We start from the raw sequence: 24,909 nt of genomic DNA, 5'->3' as shown, positions 1-24,909 counted from the left end.
CCCAAGATGCCTCTTTTTCTTTCTCCTCAGCTTCCAGTAAGAAGTGTCAAAGCCCGTCCCAAGAAGAAAGCTGCAGGCTCTCTTGCTTCTGTTGAGTCATCCTAAGACAGCCTTCCCTTCCCCAGCACCTCTCTCTGTCCTGGGATTTACCTGTCACTTTTGAGGGGAAATTTTCCAAAGGAAGGGAGCTGATATTCATGTACATAACAGATACTGCTTTGTAGAGCTCATTCTGAGGCAAGGGGGAGGCTGGGATTCAGAACATGCAGTAGAGGATACACATCCTCAGGAATTTTCTCATTTTCATCCCTCTGTTGGAGGGAATGTTGATATGTCTGTACATAGCCTGTTGCTTTGGAATTCTCACTGTATAAACCTAGTTGAGGAGAGTCTTTGCTGGGAGAACTGACTAGGGTTAGAGACATCCTTTGCACAGAAGCTGGAAAAATATTAGACGCTGGAGTTCCACAGGGGTGAGTGGCTTCCTAAAATGTCTTGTCTTGCTCTGGGTATTCTTCTGCAGCTGTGTGTTGTGAAGAAGTGCCCACAATGAATCATCCTCCTTAAGAATGGACTGAAACCAGTCATATCCATCCCCTTTGAGAAGGTGACTGAAATGATGTATGCTGAGTGCTTTTGAATCTAATGGACTGGCTCATGGGAGGAGTATGCTAGATACACATTACTAGTACTGTAAGGTGAAGAGATTGGTTTTAATTTTTTTCCTTGGAAGGTGAAGGGAGATAATTGAAAAACTGAGTAATGAAGAAAATGTGCTCTTAAATGCACCTGTGGTGAAGTAGATACTGTAACTGTAGTTACAGTAGTAACTGTAACAGTTAGCTATTGAAAAAGAAAGTTGGGCATTGGTAAGATTTCAGCTCTTTTTGAAGCTGCTTGAATTTTATTTCAGGTTCTGTTGTTCATTTTGATTCCTGTGATACCATCAGTGTGAGGCGAGTCTCGTGGTGGGAGAAGTTGGCAGGGAGACTGTTGCTTTGCCATTTAGTGGTTGAACTCCATGTCATCCTGATGCTTGTTACTTCAGACAGTTTTTTCGTTCTGGCAGATGACTGGGGAAAATCTCAGTGTCGTCTGCAGGCATGTTGAGAATTTCAGGAGCCCTTATCCTCTACTGGATTTAGGAAATCCAGTCATCAGGGTATGAGAACTAATAAATAGCTGATGTATGAATGTTGCTAATTTCAGGATTCCTTTTATGGGGGGTAAAAAGCAGGGAGTAAGGAACATTAGTGATTAATGAGTCCTCTTGCTTTATCCTACTGCAGCCCTTGAACAAGTTTTCTATGTTTCTTTGATAAACATGTGCCATGTTTATCAATGTCCTAAGACTTCAGCAGTATGTAACACCTGGGACAGAACTACACTGAATGTAGTATATATATATTGTGGGAGTTAAATTGCAGTGTTGCAGAGAAAATTTGTATCATGCCAAGCCATACTGGAGTCTAAGCTTTTGAACATTGTTAAGGGGAGATCCCCTGTACAACTGCCAACAGAGTCAGTGGGCATTTGAGATGAGTGGGGTTCCTGTTGAGATCTGTAATGGAAGAGCACCATTATAGACGTGGTTGTCTAAGACCGTCAAGTATTCATTCAATCTTTAGTGAAACTAGTTATCAGAGGAACCTGGCTCCTCCTTCCCTACTGAAGATCATTCTTGGCTCTAGACGCAGACATTTGTGTTTGCCCACATCTTTTGCTGTCACATTTCTTAAATTACAGCGGATTGTTTACAGAGCCCTGTAATTTGCTGTTGATGATGTATAGAAGCTCTTCTGCAAGTAATAGTACACAAGTATTTCTATCTTAAAGAATAGCCCTTCAACAGTTTGTGAAGTTGAAGATGAGGACTGAATTTTTTTCTTGTTTCCTGTTGTCCTGGTGGAAAATTGTTACAAATTTACTATTTTAAGAAAACAAGTTAGTTTTATTTGTAGCTTTAAATTTAAGTCTTGACAAAGCATGTCACAAACTTGCATCTTCACAGAAATACTTGTCCTAAATTACCCAGAAGGCAGGAGAAAACCCTTGGTGTGGCTTCAAGGTTTGAGTTTCACAAAGAAAAGAAAAAAAAGGCAAGTATTTTGTTTTTTTAGTTTGTTAGCAAACAGTGCATACATGTCTCACTAGTACATGCAAAGCATGTCCTGAAGCAGGAATTCTTTCTGTTTCCAGAGGAAAGTTCTTTCTCCATCTAAGGGATAAAAATCTTTACTGATTATGGGGAAGGTTCAGTTGCGAGGAATTGATGTCCTTGATTTTACTGTACTGAATAAAAGAGAACCGTTATTCTCTATATACTAAGTATCTGTATGACCACATTTCTGGATTACTTTTTTTTCCAACTAAAAATTTCCATAGCAAATCATTTGTGTAAATCATTGTGAGGGATTTGATTTGGAAGCCAAGGATTCATTAGTCTCCCCTTATGCTGATCCTTGTGCACTTTCCGTGTGCATGTGTTGTGATATCTCAGATGGCTCTGCTTTCATAAAGTGGCTTTCCAGAATGTTTTCTGGAATCTCTTCATTTGTAGTAACTGTTCCTTCTTTGAAGCACAAAAAGAATTTCTGAAGACTCAGTTTTGGCATTTGTGTTTACCTTTGTCTTCTTGAGCTAAGTATTTTTTACTTAGCATTGTTGCTTGATGTTATTAGCCTGTGGCTATGCGTCAGTCTTACTTGTGAGTTTTGTTGTACAAGGGAATTAAATGACTTCTGGTTGCAAGAGACAGTCTGAAGTAGAGTTAAGGACTGTTATCTAGTATGTGATACAGAGCTGATGATGTCAAGCAGCAGAACTTACCCAGAGCAAGCAAAATATCTTAGCATGGACACTGTTTTCTTCTTCCAGTAGAAATGTGACTGCTGGATTGTGCTCCACTTGACCAAAACCTCTGCACATCTGCCACCACCCATGTGACCTCTTAGTGAGTTGCTAGATACAGTTCTGCATTGGATGGCATATTTTTGTGTAGAAATTCCCTTGTTAATGAGAACACTGAATGTGCTGGTTTGATAAAATGCTTTTGTCAGCTGATACTCATTGTTTTCAGCAGAAAATGTTGGAATAGTTCAGCTGGAAATGTTTCTCTTCAGTATCATCTGTGACCTTCATTGTGCAATTAAGCAAATGGTTACATCTTCACCCAGCAGTAGAACCCACTGTGTTCAGTAAGTCTTCATACCCCCTTCCTAATATGCCTGGGCAGAGATTGAAAATCAGAGAGAAAATAATACCAAAAGTTGCAAGAGGGGTGGGGGTTGTATGTGTCAAATTTTGTGTGCCTAAAAATTGGCCTGAAATACCTGTACCATGAGATACAAAGTAAAGCCATGGCCACCTTTTGGAAAGAAATGTTGTACCTCCACACTTTATAATACTATGAATCAGGGTTCTGCTGTTGCAAGAGACAATAGTGAAATGTGGTTTCCCATCTGAGAAACCTAATGATTTCCTGCATAAAAGGGAACAGTGTTTACTTGCTTGGCAGTATCCTCCACAGTGAGTAAGAAATAGGAAGAGACTACTGTCAGGTTTTAAACCTTACACTTAAACTCAACATCTTAATTTCTTACTGTTCTTTATTGAGTTTCTGATTCTCCAGCCTGATGTTTCTGGGTCCAGGGTTCTGATTTCTTTTAAGCTAGTTTCCTTGGTAGGTAGAGGATGTATTAGAGGGATGCTGGTGTTCTTAAAATTGCAAAGCTTGTGCTGGGGAAGCTACACCTTCCCCCATTTTAGTGAATTGAGTTCCAATCATTGTTCCTTTGCAGTCTGGACTTTCTTCTTTTATACATCCCTCTTGAAAGTGTGACTCCCTCACAATATATGGCCAAGTCATTTTTGCCTTGAAAAGCAAGATTTCTAGAGAATCTTAACTTCCCAGAAATTGTTGTTTATTCTTTGCCATCTTAATCAGCGGGAAATACCGTGCCTTAGGAGGAAAGCTGGATAACTATGGAATACTCCACTGATTCTCTGATCTGCACATAGCATTGTATCAAGGAGGTTTGCATGTTACCTGTGAAGTGTCACTGTATGCTTGAGAGCAGATATTGAGTTGAGCTGAGTTCTCCTGTCTGTCTTCCAAACTTGCATATGACGCTGGAAAGTGTGGCTTATTGCCTAAGAGACAAATCTGGGGAGGGGGGAATATTGTTGCCCTTCTTTCTGATGGGGACACTGTACTGTCACATTACTCTGATACTTGCTGGGGAATTGCTGAATCACATCTCTCTCTAACTTGTCAGTAGTATAGCTTTTCTTGCCTTCGCCACTAAAAATTTGCAGTGTGCCACCTGGCTGAAATATCTTGTGCTGCTGCTTTCCGAGTTGCCTCTGAAGTCAGATACATGGAAAATCAGCAAAGTATTCTGAAGCTATATGAACTCATAGAATCTCGTAGAATCATAGTCAGTGGAGTTGGAAGGGACCTCTGGTGATCATCTAGTTCAACCTCCTGGCTTCTAGGACCAGTTGCCCAAGAGTTCCTGTGTGCTATTTGTGGTCTGGAGCTTACTGAGTTTAATATTTGAGAGGTGGGTTGTGCAGAAATGCGTATGCTGTATGGGAATGTGCATCAGTGTTATTCAGGAGAAAGGATTCCTTGTCCCTTTTAATCTGGAATTTGGCACTATTACTAGATGCAATCAACATAACTCGGTCTTACATTATTTACAGGTATTGTTAACAGGCCTGCGGGCTTAAGAAGAGATCTTAAGAAGTGTTCAGAGTAACTTGTGAGAACAACTGAACAGTAGACAGTAAGCCTTCATAGCAGCTAAGAGCCTGTCTTCTGTACAGTACAGAGTTGTCCAGGAAATGCTGCTGCTCTTCTGATCCTCGAGCAATACTTAGACTCTGTGCTCTATAGATCAGAGCCTGATTCCTCTCTTACAGCACCTCTCTTTCTGTCTTATCCTTTCTAAGCTGGGCTTGAGCAACATACGTTGAGATTCTTGAACCTTTCATCACTTCGGAGCAATAAAGTTTGAATTTAACCTCTGCAGGCAGCTGATCTACAGGGAGGACCAGATGAGTATCAGGTGTCTCGCATGACTTTGCAGTAGCTATGTTGAGGGAGCTCCAGAGGATATCTTCCATCTGGGCAATTACCCCTCCCCCCAAGCCTACAGTTTTGGATGAACTAAATGCTGGACTTTGCTGTGGTCATACACACAGCTGTCTGTAGAATCCCAAAATTAAGCCAGAACTGCCAGCACTTTATTTCTGATGAGAACTTAAAATAATGAGTTAAAAGAAACAGTGGCAAGTTGGTGGGTTTTTTTCTGCAGTTTTGCAGGAAAAATTTAGGTCTCTGCTGCTTTGCTGAAAACCTTGCTGAAAACCCTTGCAAGCAAACAGTGTTTTCATGCTGTCTTTCTCAGCTCCTGTCCTTTCATGACCCAGTTAAGTTTCCCATGTTTTCATGAAGCAAAGGACTACTTGCATTTTGCTGAGTGTGGAGACATGAAAAATCCTGTCTTGTAGAGCTGAAATTTAGCGTTTTCCCATTATTTAATCTTGTGACCTAGAATCGTGCAGTCACTTGTACAACAAGGCCTAAGGCTGGATTCCCAGATGGAATCTGAGGATCTCTTGCTGATAGCATAGTTTGATGTCATTCCCTTTTCTTGCAGTGGGTTCTGGCTGAAATATGTTTACTGCAGACCCTTTGGACAAGAGCGTTGTGTCTGTATTTAGCCATATGTTAGAAATAACATTTGTGGAAAAGCTGCAAAAATGAGTGAACTCTAGAGGAGCAACAGTTCAAGTCTTCTGTAATACATAGCTTGCCTGAGACTAGAAGATTTGTGGCAGCAGTAGAAATACATTGCTATACTGACTTATCAAAGGTGGGGAATTCAGTCATGTTCTTTGCAGCAGCTCAGGGAGGAGACTGAGCCTGCATGGCAAGCATGTAAGATTTTTACATAAAAGGGAACTAAGTTTTTATCATAAGTACTGCTTAGTAACTTACCAAAAAGCAAGCAAGTTGAACATTTTTGGTGACTTTATAAAATTAGGAGGTAAATGATTATGATCGTCAAACTGGTATTGAATACAAACCCTTTGTATTCATGCTGCTACCTTTTTGGGAAAGCACTGAGGTGATGGACTCCTCACTTTGACTCCTCTGTTAAATTATTTCTCAAATGTTCTGAATGCCATATAGAGATAAATGAAACTTTTACTTTGACAGGTGTCCATTAATTCATATCTAAATTCAGGCGTGCTGAGCTATGTATGAGACAGTGTGGGTTGAATGAAAGCCCAGTAAGAAAATGGAGAAGCTGAGACAGATCTAGCCCAGTAAAGATTACTTGAAGGACCTTCCTTTAAGTGCAGAAATTAGAGGCTGTGTAGCAATACTTGGTTTTGATTCAACATTTTCATGACAAAGTTTGTGTTAGCACAGTGCTGATCTAAAGGCCGTAAGGCAAGGGAAGGATTGTGAATTGCATGTTGTCCACCAGAGGGTATAACATACAGTCGTGGAAAAGAGAGCAGAGACTTTTCTGGTAACAGCTGACAGGTTGAATGTCAGTATTTCCTGTGTATGAGAGTGAAAGTCTTACCTGGGGGAGGGAGAGGGGGGAACATGACACTGATAAACTGGGGCTCTGATGAAGAAATACAGAGTAATACTGCAGTTAACCCCTGGCTAAGGCTGTTTAAACTTGCTGGGCTTTCTAATTGAGCCACTTTCCAGTGAGGCTTGCTGAGATTATGGTGTTACAGAATACCTGTCCTCAAATCTTTTTGTTGTCCACTCAAGCTATTTTCTAGCTCCTGGAAATATGGTAGTGCTTGTGACTTATCCCCCCCCCCCCCCCCCCCTTTTTTTTTGCGATTAGTCACTTTGAGTTTGTTTATTCAGTAGTGTTGCCATAATTTATACTCTGATTTTTTGTTTAGTATTTCCTTGTAAGAATGAGTAGTTTCTTTCAATTGGATCTGTATTCTGGCAAAATAGAAGCAATTTTAGTCTAAAAAATACGTGTCTGACAGTTATTATGATAATTTGTGACCATGGCAACAGAGAGTTGACATTCTGAAGGACAGGTTCATTCTTTGGTTGTTCGGGGTTTTTTTCAGTCACAATCTAATTACTGTTGCAAGCATTTCAGGGAAAACTCTGACTACCTTATTTCTTGACCGTACAAGTTCATAAAGGGACAAGGGATTTTGACATTATCTCACAACAGATTTTCATAGAACAGGTGATGGAGTATGGGCTAAATGAGCAGAATGAGGTGCATAAAAACTGGCTGAATGGCCAGGCCTGGAGGGTGGTAATCAGTCCCAGGGAGCCTAATTGGAGGTCGGCAGCTATCAGCATACCCCAGGGCTCAGCACTGCGTCCAGTCCTCTAACATCTTCACAGTGGTCTGGATGAGAGGGCAAGAGTGTACTCTCTAAGTCTGCTGATAATGCAGGACTGGGAGGAGTGGCTGATAGGCCAGAAGGTTGCACAGGAAGCAGCAAGAGGTATGTAGAGTATCTGACCTTGCATCTCAAAATAGATGGAAATCCTAATAGGAACCTAATTCGTTCTGCTTTTGAGAAAGAGGAGGTCTTTTATTTTCAGCGTCCTAAATGGAGGTTTACAAACTGAAGGAAGGTTCAGGACATACCAGAAGGTTGGAAAGAGAAATAGAATTTAGACTAGAACTGGGGATTCTTTATTGTCAGACTTCGTAAAACCAACCAAACAACCCACCAGCAACAATAAGTGATCTGTTTCTGTTCTGTTTTTTTTCCATCATACGATCAGTTAAATAACAGCAGTGCTTTCAGGCAGGTGCTAAATTTCAGCTACAAGTTGTGGATTGCCCTGACATATTTGAGATCCCAGCAGCACGTATTCCATTATAGGAATGCATTTTTAATAGTGATTTGAAGAGTTGTAAGAAATAGATATGTTACTGAGGGAAGTAGGAATGAGCCCTCATGACTGAGTCTCATAGTTAGTGAATGGCTGTCTCTGGCAGCATAGAGCTTTAATGTAAAGGCTGTCTACTATCAATACTTAATGTCAGTTTTATAAGGAAATGTGCTGGATATAAGTATAGCCAAAGCCAAATCACAGTATTTTCCAAGCTTCCTCTTTTCCTAGGCCCTAATGGGGAATCTAGCAACTGAATGGAAATTACAGCATTGCTCCTATCACTTGCTAATTTGGGGCAATGAATATCTTGAATTAAATAGAATCTAAAATGCATTTAAAAGCCGATTTTTGTAAAAGCCAGCTGTTGTGACCATTCTGTATTTGCTGCAGGATTATAGTAACTGATAGTGGAGCCACTGTGATGCTCAGAGTCTGTTACCTCAGAAAAGGAAAACCAGAAGAGGCCAGCCCAAACTTATCTGGTTCAGCTAGTCCAGTCTCTTGTCTGATACTGCTCAATCTGTTTGATGACCAGTGGGCAGTCTGGAATTACACACACTGGAAAAGCCTCTTCCTGACTATCACTTTTTTGCCCATGCTGTGAGGCATGGTGATGTTAAATGACTGGGTTACTAGGGTTGGTTTTTTTGAGGGGAAAAAGTTGTTCAACTTCTTCCACTAGTTTTTTGTAGTCATTAAAAGTTTGGTCACTTACTGCAGTATGACAACTTAAATGTAAAAAACCCTAAGTCATCCCAATCTTGTATTGAGCTTTGTTACCCATACTCTTTCTAGGTATCTTTTTACATTATCTTTTATGAAGACCATTAAAAAAAATCTTGTACTATCTCTTCAATATCTTGCTCATTTGCTCTCATTTAGTTTCTCCTACTTCAAAGGACCTGCTGTTTTTCTTCCATTTCTTCCCAGAGTATGATAGAAAAGGTGTTATCGATGCGGATGTGCTTTCATTCCACGGGGTGGCAGCTAATCTTCATTTCCTTTCTCAGTTATTTTGACATTTCTGCTGGAAGCATCTTTCCTGGCCAAGTTCCCCTTTGAGGCGTTAAGGGTCATAAACATGTAAATACAGCCCTTCTGTTGGGGTTAAAGAGTGTTTGGAAAAGCTTATTATATTGTGTCTGTTTAAGCTGTATCAACTTGATGAAGACTCTAGCAGCTGACAAGGCAAAGCATCATGCAAGGGCTATATTTTGAATATTACATATTGCTGCCATTTTATGTGGGTATCTTGCAAGTGGTGCTTTAGGCATAACTGAACACAAGCAGAGGTGGCACCTTCTAGATAGAAGTTACTTTGCTAGAAGCTTAGTTATTGATGTGGGTGGGGGAGAGAGGTTCTGGAAGTTAATTATTAACTTTTTAGTCCTGGTTTATTTTGGCAGGTAAATGTCTTGGATAATTTGAATTGAAATCTCCATGTGTCACTAGAACAAGCATACAAGTTTATGAGTATGGGCTTTTGTTCTTTGCTATCAAGTTTACATAATTTCCTCCCACCCCCTGCCCTAGTTTCTTATTATTGATGCCTGTAAATATTTTTCATTAAAAGGCTGCTGGTTTTTTATCTTCTCAAATTGTTATAGTTTAACTCCATGTCTGTCTTATGTGTTTAGTCTTCTGCCATTCTACCCTTCCATTGTTGAATAAAGATATGAAAATTCATAGAGTCCTGCTGTTTCTGCCGTGTGAAAATCAAGGCAGGTTAGGAGAATGTGGTTTGTCCTGGCTTTGTTTCTTCACTTAGATGGTGCCTCTCAGTTAAGTTGCATCCACTCCTGAAGCTGTTAACTGAGGACTTGAATTCATATTGCATTTGTTAAGTAGATTTTTTGCTCCTGCAGGTACAGATCACAGTAAAATCAAATACTATTACTTGTATGCATCTCAGAGTCCTGCATAAATTTCAACTGCAGACAACTTCTTGGGAGGACAGAGGGTGGGATGAATTTATATGTACAGAGTTAGAGTGGTGAATATCCATTTCTGGGTGGAAGTGCAGAAGCATGCATGGTTAGTCAGTACTACATAGCTACTACACCCAGGCATGAAATACTGCACTGGTGAGGAAATAATTGCAGTTTGCAGGGCAGGTAGCAAGAGCTCAGCTTGCTTACTGAAAGCCTTGTGGTGCAGGCAGCAGACAGAGGGTGTGTGAAATTACAAGGAAAAAAAATGGGCTGTGAGAAGAATTTTCTGTGGTTATCATCAACAGTTGATCCTCCACAGGCCCTGCTAAAGTTGGTAGTCAGGGCTAGCAGTTGTAGTGACTGGGATAAGAGAACACTCTCACAAGGTTCTACTGGCATCAAGTAGAAACTCGGTGGTTTGGGTAGTACTGAGGTCTCGAGCTGATGAACTGTGGTCTCTAGATTTTAACAACAGCGCTGATAGACTGAGTCTTTGGTTTTGATTGAATTGAAATCCTTTTTGACTTTAAAACTCAGCCTAGTCCCCACCCTCCTCCCACCACTACCCACCCCTTGCAAAGTGTAGTTTTCCTTTGGGACTCTTGTGTAGGTGGAGCCTTTCTCTTCCTCTCCCTCCTTGCTGTCAGTTTGTCCCACCAATGCTATGAATATCTTAACTCGTCAGCCTTCCGTCTCCATGGATGTCCTCAGGAAGGAGGCAGATTTGCTGCTGCTTCTATATGAGCAGCTCAGGGTTGAGATTCCCAACCCCAGCAGTCAGAAGCTGAAATGTTTATGTAGTAAATAGAAGGTATTTGACTATTTCTGGGAACGTGCAAAAAATACTATGTGGTTATTTTGCTGTCTGAGCCTAATATTTCATATCCCCACTTTTCCCAGAGGACAAGTGTATAATCCTATATTTGTTGTACACTCAAATATGGTACAACAGCACTTGACCTATGCAGAATTATTACAGGAGTAGTTAATGAGCTGCACAGGTTTGGACTTTGAGTTTGCCTGTTTGTTAGAACACTGGCAACTCTGGAATTTCAGCCTCTTCTCCTGGGCTAGCAGGCTCAAGTGTAAAGTACCACTAAATCTGTGAGTTGTAATCAGAGATGATTGGCAAGCAGTTTAGTCTGCCAGAACAGTGACAAGAGAGAATCCTTTTGGATCCCCGAGGTGATTTATCTGGTCAAGAGCATTTGTCCTGGTTTATGATGTTTACTCACTAGAGCTGTCATTATTTAATAATGTGGATAACCATGAGGCTTTGGAACCATTCTGCACATTCAGTAGGAGGTATGTGCACTTTCATCAGCCTAACTGCCCATGGAGTAAGAGTACAATTACCTATCCTGACCTGGCATGCTTTTTTATACCATTTGTGGGGGGCTGATTTGTGTTCTTCCTAGCATACGGAAACCATTAGAATTGTTTCTAAATAGTATTTGTCGTTTGGCTACATAAGACAAGGATCAAAATGGAAACAAGGATACAGAGCAATTAATTGTCTTGACTATGCTGTATTTGTTCTTCTGCCTTGGATTTGACATGTGAAGCCAGGTCTTATGTTCCTTCTAATGGGCTACGCTACAGGCAGCAATCAGTAAAAAACTACATTTCATTTTAGAGCTTCTTCGCTGTACCCGATACTACCGCTTATAGCCAGTAGACGGTATATCCATGATGTTCTGATTTTAGCCTTAAAAATGTGTATTGTTGCATTTCATATAACTGTGCCCAGCCGTTTGGATGCTTGTTATCTAATCTGTTTTGGTTTGCTTGTGTGTAATTTATTAAAAGGTTTTCTTGGCCAGTTTTTAGTGGGCAAAAACCATTTTGAGTGGGTACATGTAAAGAAAAGGATTGGAGAGTCTACAAGAGACGTTAAGGATTATTTAAGAATATATGTTTAAACCCTCCAGACGGCTCTTACATGCGTTTGTATAATAGCAAATTACTGGTGAAGGAAACCAAAATTTCCAGTTCCTTAGCACCAAAAAAATATCACTCTAAACTTCCAAGAAAGCTGGAACAGTAAAACCTCTGGTAATTATGGGCAGGTAGATGGAGCTTTTTAGTTAAAACTTCATTCTCTTAAGCAGTGTAAATTCTGTGGCACACAAATTAAATAACTGTGATTCTATGTATTAGAATTCTTTTCCTGATAGACAGTACAGGAGCAATGTGGTTCTGGTAGGAATGCAAACATGCTGTTGCTATGGAGCTTCTGCCACCATCATAGTAAAAGACACTGCAAATGCTACCATGCTCATCTTGCAGAAAAAAAAAAAATAAAAACCAGCAGTCATAGCTTTAATTGATTTTTACAGAATTCAGTAATAATATGTTCTAGCAGTGAAATAGGAGAAACAGTCCCACCAAAGACGTTTGGATTCTTTCCAGAGTGAGCTAACTCATGTGCCAGGATTTATGGCAGATTTCCATGCAACAAGAAAGCAAAAGCAAGAAGCGGGGAAAGAAGACCTTATCAATAAGCTTGCAGGTACAACAAAACAAGTGGCCAAGGAGAACATACATTGGTTGAATGAAGTCACCATACACAGATGTACTCATCTGTGGTAGAAGAAAACACCCATCCTGAAGAAGTGGCTATAAGGAAGATGTTAATTAGAACTATGAAACCTGAAAAAATCTGGCCTGTTTAAGACTACTCACTACAGAAGGAGGAAGAAGTAATTTGAGTACATTGTTTAGTTTAGATTATTCATTTAATTCTAACTTGACACTGCCATTCCTATTGTGCATGCATCTCACCCATGCATCGCAGATGGATTTGTGGGCATACAAGATGGTATTTTACTAACATTTTGCATACATAAAGCTTTAATGGTTCTCTTATAAAATACACTGTTTTGAATTTAGTGAATTTTGCCTGAACCCTTTTTTTTTGCAGAAGTGTTCAGTAATGAATGTAGACTCCTTGAAAGCAGAATGACTGACTCCCCACATGTGAGATTATGCAAATATAAATCAAATGCAGTGATTGTTTCTTGCTGCCATAATATGTATCGAATATTGATCCAATGATTTCTTCTCAATACATCTTGTTTTCTAGAGTTCTTTGAAGGTGATTAAAGACATTTCTTGGTAGATATTTACATAGTCCTTTGAGGTTGCGCTTTTTTCTTTTTTTTTTTTTAATTCACTTTTTGTTGTGACTTTCCTTTTAACCCTCTGATAGCCTGTGCCCCTGAAATCGAAAGGAATTTAACTGTTAATATTGTAGGTATCTTTGGTTTTCATATCTATGTTCAATAGCTTTTACAATGCATCTTAACCTGCATCATTAGTGGATTTAATATATGATTCACTAATGATTCTGTATCAAGTTTTAAAGTATTCTACTCAGTTCCTTTTCAACACTACTTCTGTTATCTTTGTAGGTCTTTCTCAAAATAATTGTTTCCTTGGAAAATTAAAAATCTGGATATATAATTAAATGTAGTAAAAGGTCTGGTAAAAGTTCTTAATAAAATTGCTTTCTTCCTTTCCTTCTGAAATTGCCTGTGAGGAAGCTTAAGGGATCTAATTTCCAGTCATATATAATATACATACAATGAACCTAATCCCAGCATTCCCAGAAATAGTGTTTTTTTTTCATATAGTGGGTGCTTACTTTGTGACTAAAAAAGCAATACTATGTCTTCCTTGGTGTCTTTGAATGTGCTGCTGGCCTCTCACACAGTAAATTATGCAAATTTGTTCTTACTGGCCTTACTGAATCCAGAGAGCTTTGACTTTCCCACTCCAGATAGTTTCATTATGTGTTTAAAATATATTTCCAAAGAAATAGCCGATGTGGGAAGAATGTTTGTGAGGTCTTTGACTGCTACTTACCAGGGGATCCCATGATTTCATTTGTCTTTGTTCCTGTTGTATTTTACTGTGACTCCAAGGACAGTTTGTAGCGGAATCACTTACAGGACACAGATTGGTACCTTCCTGTCTGTAGGCTTGTGGGGACAGTTGCTGGATTTTGAAAGGTATGACGAGGTATTAGTTTTCTTGAGATGGGTCTTTTCCATCAAATACTGTGTAATTTGAGGTGAGGCTAGTCTCTAAACTCTGCAGTGGTGTGAAAACCAAAATTAGTCTGTGGTTTTATACTTGTTTTGACACTTCCAGTTTGATCACGTTTGTTTTGCCAGTTGCTAGCCCTGTTCTAAACATGGCTCCTTCCTTGATCTCTTTCATGAAACTGTGACAAGCAAGGAAAAAAATTTCATCAGATTGACATTACAGAGATCTTAAGTGTGTGCTCTTTCAGCTTGAGTGTTGCTCACTATGCACCTTAAAATTTGGCAGTATTTTTTTCCTAACTGCAGAAAAAAAGGAATTAAACCTAGGAGATATATTTCACGCTGCTCGTGAAAATGCAGCTTTCTCTTTCTAGTGAGCTGCCTAATCCATTGTGCTGTGAAATTTCTATTCTTCCCTTTCTTACTGTGCACAAAGCAAACATTTTTAGTTGAGTTTGACAAGCTCATAAAAGGAAGCCATTTGGAAATGAGGAGGGCTAAAGTTTCGTAGAATTTCCAAGCTGCTCTGCACTGAATCATCAGTCCCAAGAGTACAGAGACGTTCCATAGAAATGTCACATAGTCCTTCTGCATATTGATGAGGAAGCGACAATGAGCTTTCAGTCAGGTTGATTTTAGAAGTCTCGCTCAGCTTGCAATAAAAACTTAGCATTTAGTAATAGAGCAGTTCAAGCAAACCCAAGATCCAAGGTAAGCATACAGTCCAGACTTGAGCTACTTTAGTCATGAGGTGGAGACAAACAAACGACGTATTTGTAGTGTGTTTTAGTTTTATTACAGTTGCACTTCTTTCCTCAGGTTTTACAAGCTAAACTTAGTAAAACCTGTAAAGTCTACCACTCTTCTAACAATTGTAAGACTTTTCCTGTCAGGGGATGGTGATTTTTAACTTGCTGTATATTTAAGCATTGGTTTATCTTTTACTATTCTAAAGTCATTTTTCCCTTCAAATTTTATTTGAAGCGGAACTTGTGCTTTATTTTGGAATTTTGACACTGATCAGCCTTGAGAAGTGAAAGGCAAATAGTACACATTCAGGAGCAATAACCTGCTGAGAGGCAGGGCAGGAGATTAGCTAGCTAAAATATCTGTAACATATATTTTAAAACTTAGCAGTAGGCAGTTACAGCCACATCATTTTGTATTGGAGACAGATGTTGCCTCTGTTCTTCTCTGAAGGTTACTCAAAGCAGTTAACAGATTAATTTAAGTCATGTGCTATCCAAGAGTAACGTGTTGCTATCTGAAGAGACAAGAAAGCTTACCTGAAAGCTTGTATGTTAATCCCTTTTGAATTAATTTCATTCAACCATACTGAATGTAAAGTGAAGCACATCTGATTAGCAATAAACAGCTTTTGAGAATACTTAATAAGTTAATTTTTTATAAAGCAAAATATTTGGAGAGTTAGGATATACTGGAATCACAAGTACTGATTGCATCTGAAAATGAGTGGTAGCATTTAAGACTGCTGCAGGTTCAAATCTAACTTAAAGCAGTTGTTCTTGAAAGCAGTTGCCCGGTTTGTTGGATGTGAGAAGTGCACCAGAGCTAATTGTCCAAGTGTTTACACTGCCAAGTACAACTATGCAAAGACAGGTATGCTTTAAAAATGTGCAAGAAAAACTGGAAAATAAATGTTCGTTAAATGGCACATATGATTAAATGTATGAACGTCTATAAATACATGAAACCATTGCAAAAGGTATCTTTCAGTCTTCCTGGAGGACACGAAAATGTTCCTGTTGCCCATGAATTTGTGGCATTATTTTTGTTAATTTTATTCTTGTACTCCATTCTTCTCTTTTATATAGATGAGCCGAATCTTGACTAGCAAAACTTTGTCAGACTAAAAATAACAGCAGTATAGAAAGAATTGAAAGGGCGAGGCAGGGCCTGACTGCTTCCCTGTCATAGGGGAGGAGAAATGTGCTGCATTTCCACAGTTTTAGTTGCTGAGTTTCAGTGCACTTCTGTATCCTGTAAACCCTGTAGTTTAAATATTTTTCTCACCGAGAAAGCTGACGTAGAACCTGCTGATTTAGTAGTAGTAGTATTTATTTTATATACGATTATAGTTCATTCTGTGAAGGGTTGTATTGGGGTAAACTTTTCAATCTAATGAAAGAAGGAAAATACTAGTACATGTATTGTGAAATACATCATATCCTAGCCTTATTTATGAAGGAAATTTGAGGGCCTACTCCAAATCTGACAAGCTTAATTGGATTACTGATATTATCCCTAACAAAACTGCTACAAGAAACCTGAGCTATCCTGTTCTGGACTTTTTTTTTTTTTTAAAGGGCTGCACTATTCCCTGCAATAGCAGAAATTTCTATTCCTGAGAAATAATTCCATATGCAAAAGTTGTTCCATCCTTCCCCATCTCCAGTGCATTAAACTGATTGAGTTGCCCTTCAGGAAAGCCACAAAAGCAGAAGCAAAGATACTGTGCTTCACAGACTGGAAAAATGTCATTTTTCTCACATTCTTCTCACGTGGAGTTGTGTAGTAGGGAAAACATTACAAGCAAATTAGTAGCACTCTTGCTGCTTTGGGGAGATTCTGAATCTTAGGTTCTTTCTTCACAGTAGGTCCCAAAGATTCGTTTTGAAACCATACAAAATACTGAAAAGATACGTTTGATTCCTCAGGAAAGGAGGATGAACATGAGACTAAGAAACGCTTGCCAAAGTAACATCTAATTGGTTAAAGTGAGGGGAAAAAGAAAAAGAGAATAGCATTGAGAGTTAGATTTTAGCTGCTAGCTGAGTGGCTGAGGAATCATTGACTGTCCTGTTCCTTTTCAGATGTTGCTCCCTGTGGTGTAGCAAATGCCACCTTCACTTACAACACTGCAAATGCAGAGAGAAACAGGCTGGAGGGATGCTTTGGGGTTGGGATGGCAATCTGTCTGCAGTGATACAGAGAAAATCTTGAATAGCTTTGGTAGAATTGCTCCATTACACCAAAACATTTCTAAGCAGAAGAAAATTATTGACCACTGTTTCTGGGTAGCAATAAAAGTTTGTAGAGATTTTTGATAAAAGTTTGTAGAGAAGCAAAAATGAAAGCTTTGAAGGAGATGAAACAGGAAGAGGCAAGTTGAAGCATGAAGATTGTTTATAAAAGATCTGAAGGCCAGAAGGAATGTCACTGATAACATTATCTGACCTACTAAATACAGGTGAACAGAGCACCTGAATAGCATTTGAACTAGTGCATACTTTTTTGAGAAACACTACATTTTGTTTTCTTAAAGCAAAGAAAAACGAATGTAGAAACGAGGGGGTTTGGCAATACGTAACTTATGTACAAGTACCGGAACTGCTTGTGAACAGCAAGCCAAACAGAATGCTACGTGTAGTGTAGTTGGAATAAGAGTTTCTTGTTAGCATGTCAGATATTAAGATACTGGCTTGAAATTTCTGTCATAATGGAACAGGATGGTTTTTTTGTTTCTTCCGAAGGCCCGTATATAAAAGTGATTGATTAAATTACCCTTTGGTCTGAAATACAGAGTTTCCATTTCCTGTTGTTCCTGTGGCAAACTTTAAACCCTTCCCAAAAAAGCTCAGGACACAACTGCTGAAGCACCTCGGATATGTGGTCCAGTCAACCTAGGTTTATCTCTCTGATAGTACTGAGAGAGTCAGCGGTAGATGACTGCAAAAAGTGTTAACTGTCTTTACCTAGTTAATGGTGTTTCTATTCAGTAGTTTTCAAGATTTATTTGGATTGTTACGAAGAAACAGTGATGGTTGGAGAGGGAAGAATCTCTCTTCAGAATAAATCCAGGTTGAAACATGTTGCTAACCAGATGTAGTACTCAATGTTTTCTGCATCTGCTGAATGTCTGTCTCTGGTATTTCATGACAGTTACATGCGTTAGGTACTGTGCAGAAATACTCCCTTTTGTTTTAAGGTGTTCTTACTCATACATTCTGAGATATTATATATTTACCCCCTTTTTAATACATATATATAGTTGTGTTGCATTTAATTGTTCTTTTTCTAGAAACAAGACTTGAACTTTTTGAGAACTTTTTTGTACTTTATTGAGCTTTGCCTTTGGAAAAAATGACAGATCAGGTCTCCTTAACCCATCTAATTCTTGGCTGAGGGCTTCCAATAGTGGATGCTGATAATACACAACAAAGCAAGCACAGAGTGATTTTTTTTTTTTTCTCTTGTCCGCACTGTCCAATATATTATCAAGTAATTCCTAAGCCAGAGGCCGCTTTTTCACATTATATTTAGTAGCCACCAATAGGTCCTTCATTAGTTAGTCCATTTTGTAATTGTTCGTCTTTATGGCCTCTACAGCATCATCCAGCATTAAGCTCCATTGTGCATTACTACCGAAAAGTACTTTTGCTTATTTGTTCTAGACTTGCTGCCTCATTGCTTCATTGTGCACATCCTTTCATTCTAAACTCACATCAAATTATCTTTGCTAGCCTCACCCTTTTTTTAAGGCTCCTTTTGAAGTCTAAGTGGCCTGAAGTGAGTAAAGAAAGATAGAAGAGGTTGTATAATGAATATGTATTATTTTTGTTATTTTTATTTTGTTATTTTTATTGTTATTTAAGCACTTTCTTAGAGTTAAAAAAAAAAAAATTATTCTTACTGAAGCTGAACATAAAGCGGGTATTTTCATGGAGGTGTTATTCCAGGATTTTAGATTCACAGCACCTGATGATTTTTATTGATGTGAGGAGAAAGGGGAAGGAATGTGTGGGTTGGTGTTTTTACAGTGGAAGAAGAGGAACACAGAGAGAAGGTCTAGCTCTGCTATGGGTGGGAAGTAGGTGCTTGCCTACTTTCTCTTCTTCCTGGAAGTCTACATTTGGCTGACTCTTATCTCTGACAGCATTTGGATCTCTAGATGCCTAAGGAGCCTGATGTTGGGCCTGAGACTGAGGAGTGCTTAATCACAGATGGGGTTCTCAGACATGGTGGTGAGTTAGCAATAAAACACAACACATAACTTGTAAATCCAGCTAGACGGGAGAATTATTTCCCCCAAGAATACTGGTGTCCTTGTACACCAGTACAGTCTTTCACTAGTCTGTGGCATTTCTTCACCCTCCTAACTATTTGTCTAACGTGTCTTGAGTTGCCACGAAGTCAGTTCAAAACATTACTTTCACTTTTCCCCTACCTGCGTTTACCAGTCAGAGAAAGCAGTGCTACTTAGCTTTGCCCAGGAATCCAAAACTATTGCATTGAGTATAAGCAGCTTTTGCAGCACCTGAGATTACAGTTTGCAACCAGTCAGTTTCTTCTCATAAACTGTCCGTGTTTGAGATGTAACAGAGCAACACAGCATCATTTCTTGGCTCAAACCCAAGGACTGTATGATTATTCTATCATAATATCCCTGCCATCTTTCCTGCTATACTGCTCCCTCAACAGCCCACATCTGTGGGAGGGATTGTATCTCAGTAATGCAAACCAGAGGTGGAGAAGGGAAATCATCTGAAGGATACCAGCTAACGTAAGGAATTGGCCCTTCCTGGCATACAGAAAAATATAGAAGACTCCAGACAAAATTCCCCTGGGTACAGAACACAGAACATCAGCTCAAGCAGCATCCCTGGCATTTAATAAGATCCAGCTCCTCAGACAGTAGTGAGATCCTTTGCTGACATCATCAGGTAGTTGTCATGGTTACAAAAGGACCAGCTGCTAAATACAAACTATCAGAAAGATAAAAAGATAAAAAAAATAAAATTCCATGTCCAAGCAGGAAAGACACAGTGTATTTGAGATGATTTGGAGATCAGAGAGAAATAAAGGGAATGGGGTCAGCAACTAGGGAATTAAGCAGGAAATAAAAGCAAGAGGAAAGCAATTAAAAAAGCAGATATCCAGAGGTGGGTGATCCAAGAGCAGACCCCCTGGGAACTTGACATGCTTATGTTTATAATTAATGAAAAGCTTTCAAAGAGAAATCTCAAAGCAATATTCCCTAGCAAAAGTCCCTTTTGGCTTATTCTCTTTGAGCTTTGCACATTATATACTAGGACAGAATGAACTGTGGAAGAGAAGGGTATGTTCTGATACTGAAGGATGGACTGAATTTTTGCCCCAGGATAATCCAGCTAGCAGCATAGGTGAAAAAGCTGAGTGTAAGACATGGAAAAGGAGATTTGCATACAGCGCTCCCAGCTGTGCACCATCTCCTGTTGACATTTTGGCCAAGATCCATTTGAAATCAGTGTTTTCCAAGATGTAGCCTCTATGTGCTGTACAGTTTTGAGGAGGTAAAGATTTAGATGGCCTTTTCTTTGTTAAGTTGATGAAAGCTAATTCAACCTTTTGTTCTGATTAATGCAAAGAGTATCTGAGATAATAAAGGGAGCCTTATAGCCTGACATTAATTAATATCATAGTGATTCCCTGTGCCAAGTGGGTTGGAATCTTCAGTCAATTCCTGCAGCAGGATGGAAAATCAAGTTTCCATGGATACTGAATCAGAAGCAGCACTGATACAGGAAATGCAAGCTTAGTTTCACTACAGCTTGCTTCCTAAGGAGGGGTCTTCTCTCTCCCCCACCCTCTATTTTTAAAGGAAAGGAAGCAAACGGACTTTAGAGGAATGTGGTATTCCATACCACAGCACGTCATGGCCGGCATATAAACCATACTTTAGAAGGGGATAAAGTTCCTGTGGTGCACATAAAGAATTTGCTGGGGAAGACAGTCTGGGTTATTTCTGCTTCAGGTAAAGGCACCCACTCATGGGATTGCTTTTGCTCAGGGACCCAGATATACTTTGTGGGTAATGTGGGAAGATAGGAAGTCTGATGTGTACAGGTAGTGGTTTGCTTTATATACCGGGCATGATGTGCTGTGGTATGGAATACCTCTTTAGTCAGTTTGGGTCAGGTGTCCTGTCTCTGCTTCCTCTCAGCTTCCCCTCCTCCCTGGCAGAGCATGAGGCTCACAAAGTCCTTGGTCAGAGTAAACATCACTGAGCAGCAACTGAAAACATCAGTGTTATCAGCGCTGTTCCCAGGCTGAAAGTCAAAACCACAGCACTGCACCAGCTAGTAAGAAGGAGAAAAATGACTGCTACTGCTCAACCCAGGACATAGAGAAAAGTAGTATAATAAATAAAAGCCTACCAATGCATTTCTGTTAGAAGAAAAAAGTTTCAGTGAGCTGAATGAACTCTGTGGCTGGAAAGTGACTTAGAAAGATACATTTAAATACACCAGTGCAGAAGACATCCTAATCATGGTATGGCTCCCTCATTAGCTGAAGCTTGTACATTACTGAGACAATGCAGAAAAGGCATAAAAGCCAAACAAATATGTTTGCTGTGAATTTGCAAAGAAGCAGGTTGAAGTTGTTCCTCAAAGAATGATGTAGTGCTTTCTGGACTATTAGAAGGTAGGAAAGATGATAGAAAACATCCATTATGACTAGGTATTTTTAAGCAAACTGTCACAGATAACTTGCATGCAAGAATCTTAAAACAGCTGGCTAACATATTTGCTGTTATGATGCATTCTAGAGCAAAATAGAGAAAAAGTGAACACGTAGGAAAACAATGAGTCTTTCAATAAATGTTATTAAGTGGGGAATTTTAATCTGTCAAATTGGCTGATGTCACTGCCACAGCCGTATTCATGTAGCTATATTATTAAAACTGTCTTAAGCACAGAAAAGAAATGCTGCTGAAAAAGATTATCTATGAACCAGAAAACAGAAAATAACACTACTATTGCAATAGCAAATAAAAAAAAAAAACAGTATTGTAGATTTATTTTTTTCACTGTTCTGCAGACTTGAAGCTGAGACTGGCGTTTTTCCAGTGGCTTGAGATGGATGGTTTATTCATGGAGCTTAATATCCCAATCTCTCCTATCTTTCCCTCACCCCACAGCATTATTTGTGACCTTGGAATAGCATTCCTCTCACTAAAATGTGTTGGGAGCCAACGAGTACATTTGATGGTGATGGACTTTCACAAGTGTTTATCCGTTAGGTAATCACAACCAAACTTACTAAACGCAAATAAAATTGTGACTGGGCCAGTGGTAAATTCTTACATTCCCATACTTTCACTAGAAGCACTAAGTGAAGTGTTAAAAATGTATTTAAATTCTGCCATTTTGGAAAGATTTTTATTTTTTTAATACCAGTCTATTTCAGCAGATTCTTTGGACATTCAAATACGCTTCCTAGAAAACAAAACACAGATATTATTCTAATAGCTAGAGGCTTCACTAACTACAAAAGCTTTCTTTCACAACTTCCAGTCTGACCACACCATCCCTAAAGCAAACAAAAGGTTGGCTGGATGAACTAAACACATCTTGATTTTTCAGTTGTAAAACTCTAACTTTTTCATGTAGTTCCTACAGACTTAATGTTGTATTCAGAAACAACTAACCAACAACAAAACTTAAAAACAAACAAAAACGCCACAGAACCTGAGTTTGGGAAACTAGCAGATAGAGGTCTCTCACTGCATGAATGACAACAGCAACTTTCTAGCTCAGTGTATGGGTTGTAAGTCATCCACTGCCCCTCCGGTACTTCACTGAATCCAGGAACATGTCCTGGCTTAACAGTGGAGGGGACATGTTGCAAGCAAGTCTAGAATATCAGGCCTAACCTATGTGGGGTGCGTGAGTGACATTTCTGGGAATCAGGCATTAACTGAAATAAAGTTCTTTCAGATCTTGATGGGAAAAAATAGGAGGGAAAAAAAGAAAGGAGGATACAATGGCTTCTGCAATGTCAGTAAGATGCTGAAGAGTTAAAGCAAACTGGCTTTTGTAGAAAAAGACAACTTCTGCTACTCTGCCCTTTCTAACAGGGCTCCAAACTGTGACAGGCTAGTGGAAATCAAACTGCAATCATCATGTATGGAACTTCTCAAACCCTGAAGAAGATATTTGAATTTACTAAAAAAAAAAGGGAAAGCACCAAATCAGATTTTCAAAACAGAGCCTTGGCCTAGTTTACATTTGTAAACCAGTATGATTTCCCTTCATAAATACCAAAGAACAGATGTATTACTTAATGGCAGCTAATATACAGGTTTCAGGTAAGTGGGAGCTTTCTATGTTTTTCCTGCAGGTGTTGTATGGCTACGACCTATAATCGATTTTAGGGTGGAAATGCATCCGTGTGGGAGGCACTGTACAGTGTTACTGACAAGGCACGACCCTAAATACAGCAACTCGGTTAAAACAGTAGGACAGAGGTTTAAATCTGCTCTAAAAGTGGGCAGAGAGAGCCCAGCCACTGCTCTCAAGTTACATAAATCACAAAGGTGGCAGAGCCTGGTACTGCGATTCGTATAACCAGATTCCCGCGGCGAACGGGGCCTGCCTGTCACCCGAGATGCGTACCCGACCGCGTGGCCTGGGGGCTGTGGGCAGCGCTGCGTGCCTCTGCTCCCGTGTGCGGCCGCCTGGGAGCTGGGCTGGCCGGGAGATCGCGCCGTACGCGGAGGAAAACTGCCCGTCGTTCACCGCTGCAGCGACGTCCGCGGCAGAGCACCGAGCCGGCCCACCGGCAAGCTCCGTGGCCGGGGCCGTGCGACACAGGGGCTTCGGGCCCGGGCCAACCGGCTCGCAGCCCCCAGCGCAGCCCGCACAGCGCTACCCGCGGCGACGCCGCAGCTCCTGCTGGGGGCACCGCCCACGGATCCCCGCGCAGTGCGGGGAACCCCTCGCCGCGACGGCCGCGCATGCGCACTGCGGCAGCACTGCGTCGCCGGTGCCGCCTGGGCAGGCGCCAGGGAAGCCCCGCGCCGCGGCGTGCCGGCAGCCGGGCCGCCCGGGCGGGGCGGGGCGGGGCGGTGGCCGTGTTCAGCGCGTATTTATAGCGGGGGGGATCCCGCCTGGCTGCGGGAGCGGTTTTCCGTGGCTCGGGACGGTGTGTGTGGCCTCGGGCGGAGAGCTGGGGCTCCCGGCCACTGCGGGCACAGCCACCGGTGCCGTGAAAAGCCCGTGTCTGCGGGGAGGACAGGCAGAAGCTGCAGCTGCGTCAAGGGACAACCCCAAGGGCTAGAGAGCAGAGCCCAGAGCGCGGTCACCTTCTGAAATCAATGGCGGCTGCGGCCGTGCGGTGCCCGGGTTCTGGTTTTAGTGATGCCCCGTACTCCGCCACGTCAGGCAGGTGCACAGAGCCTGGGTCTGCTTCGGCCCGGCGTTGCGGCAGAGTTCCTCCGCTTGCAGCGGGAGCGGGCGGAGCAGGGCGCTCCCGGCAGGCCTCCGGAGTCCTAGAGATTCCCCTTTCCCGGAAGCAGGCCTGGGCGCGCTGCCAGCGCCCACAAAACTCGTCCTCATCGAGGCTGCCGAGCGCGCGGCCTCCTGGAGACAGGGGAGGCGATAGTGCGAGCCACGGCAGTTGGGGGGGGGGGGGGGAAGCAGGAGCCTTGCCCACGAGACCGCGGTGGCGGCGCTGGGGTCTGCCCGGCGCTTCCCGTGCCGCTTGCCCAGGCAGTAACTAACTCTAACTAACCTCGCTCGCACTTCGGCCGGGGCGTCCGCGCGCTCTCGGGGCCCGGGGGTGGGCGCGCGTTCCGGCGCAACCTGGCTCCCGCTCCTGGGCTCCCCGCGCCGCACCCCCTCAACCGGGACCGGAATAGCCATATAAGGAGCGGGAAGCCTCCGCCGGAACCGGGACTTATAAGGTTGTTTCCTAATATGGAAAGTGCGGCAGAGGCTTCCGGCGGGCTGGCCGGGACGGATGGGGACCGGGGACCCCGGCGCCCCGGGGCCGGCAGCTCTGCGACGGTGCTGCCCACAGCGGAAAATAGGCCCGCAACGGGCGCAGGGCTCCAGGGTCGGGCCGGGCGGGACCCCACGGTCCGGCTTTCCCCGGTACCAAGCGCTGACACCGGGGGGGGGTCTTCCAGACCGCATCCATATTAGGGTTTCCTGCCTTCCATATATGGCCATGTACGTCAGGGCCGAGGCGGGCTGCAGCCGGTGGCACCCAATATATAGAAGCGGCT

At 41.5% G+C, this 24,909-nt stretch overlaps 1 protein-coding gene across 7 annotated transcripts in view; it reads left to right on the top strand.

Moving 5' to 3' along the window:
• Window positions 1-21,903, top strand: part of REEP2 (receptor accessory protein 2) — a 35,446-nt gene extending 13,543 nt beyond the window's left edge. For 4 of the 7 annotated variants that reach the window (XM_062627746.1, XM_062627745.1, XM_062627739.1 and 1 more), the window contains one exon: window positions 31-3,799. In XM_062627746.1, the coding sequence (XP_062483730.1) occupies window positions 31-105 (75 nt within the window). In that variant the 3' untranslated portion in view covers window positions 106-3,799. Of the gene's footprint in view, window positions 1-30; window positions 3,800-3,946; window positions 9,603-21,819 lie in introns of those variants that run through there. The other 3 variants (XR_009966468.1, XR_009966469.1, XM_062627743.1) reach the window with 3 other exon arrangements.
• The last annotated feature ends 3,006 nt before the right edge of the window (window positions 21,904-24,909 follow it).

This window comes from Pezoporus occidentalis, unplaced genomic scaffold (assembly GCF_034315485.1).
Source record: "Pezoporus occidentalis ecotype Australia unplaced genomic scaffold, CSIRO_AGI_Poc_V1 ctg305, whole genome shotgun sequence".
NCBI lineage: Eukaryota > Metazoa > Chordata > Aves > Psittaciformes > Psittacidae > Pezoporus > Pezoporus occidentalis.
The sequence above is the reverse complement of the archived record's forward strand: the minus strand, read 5'-3'. Positions and strand labels throughout refer to the sequence as shown.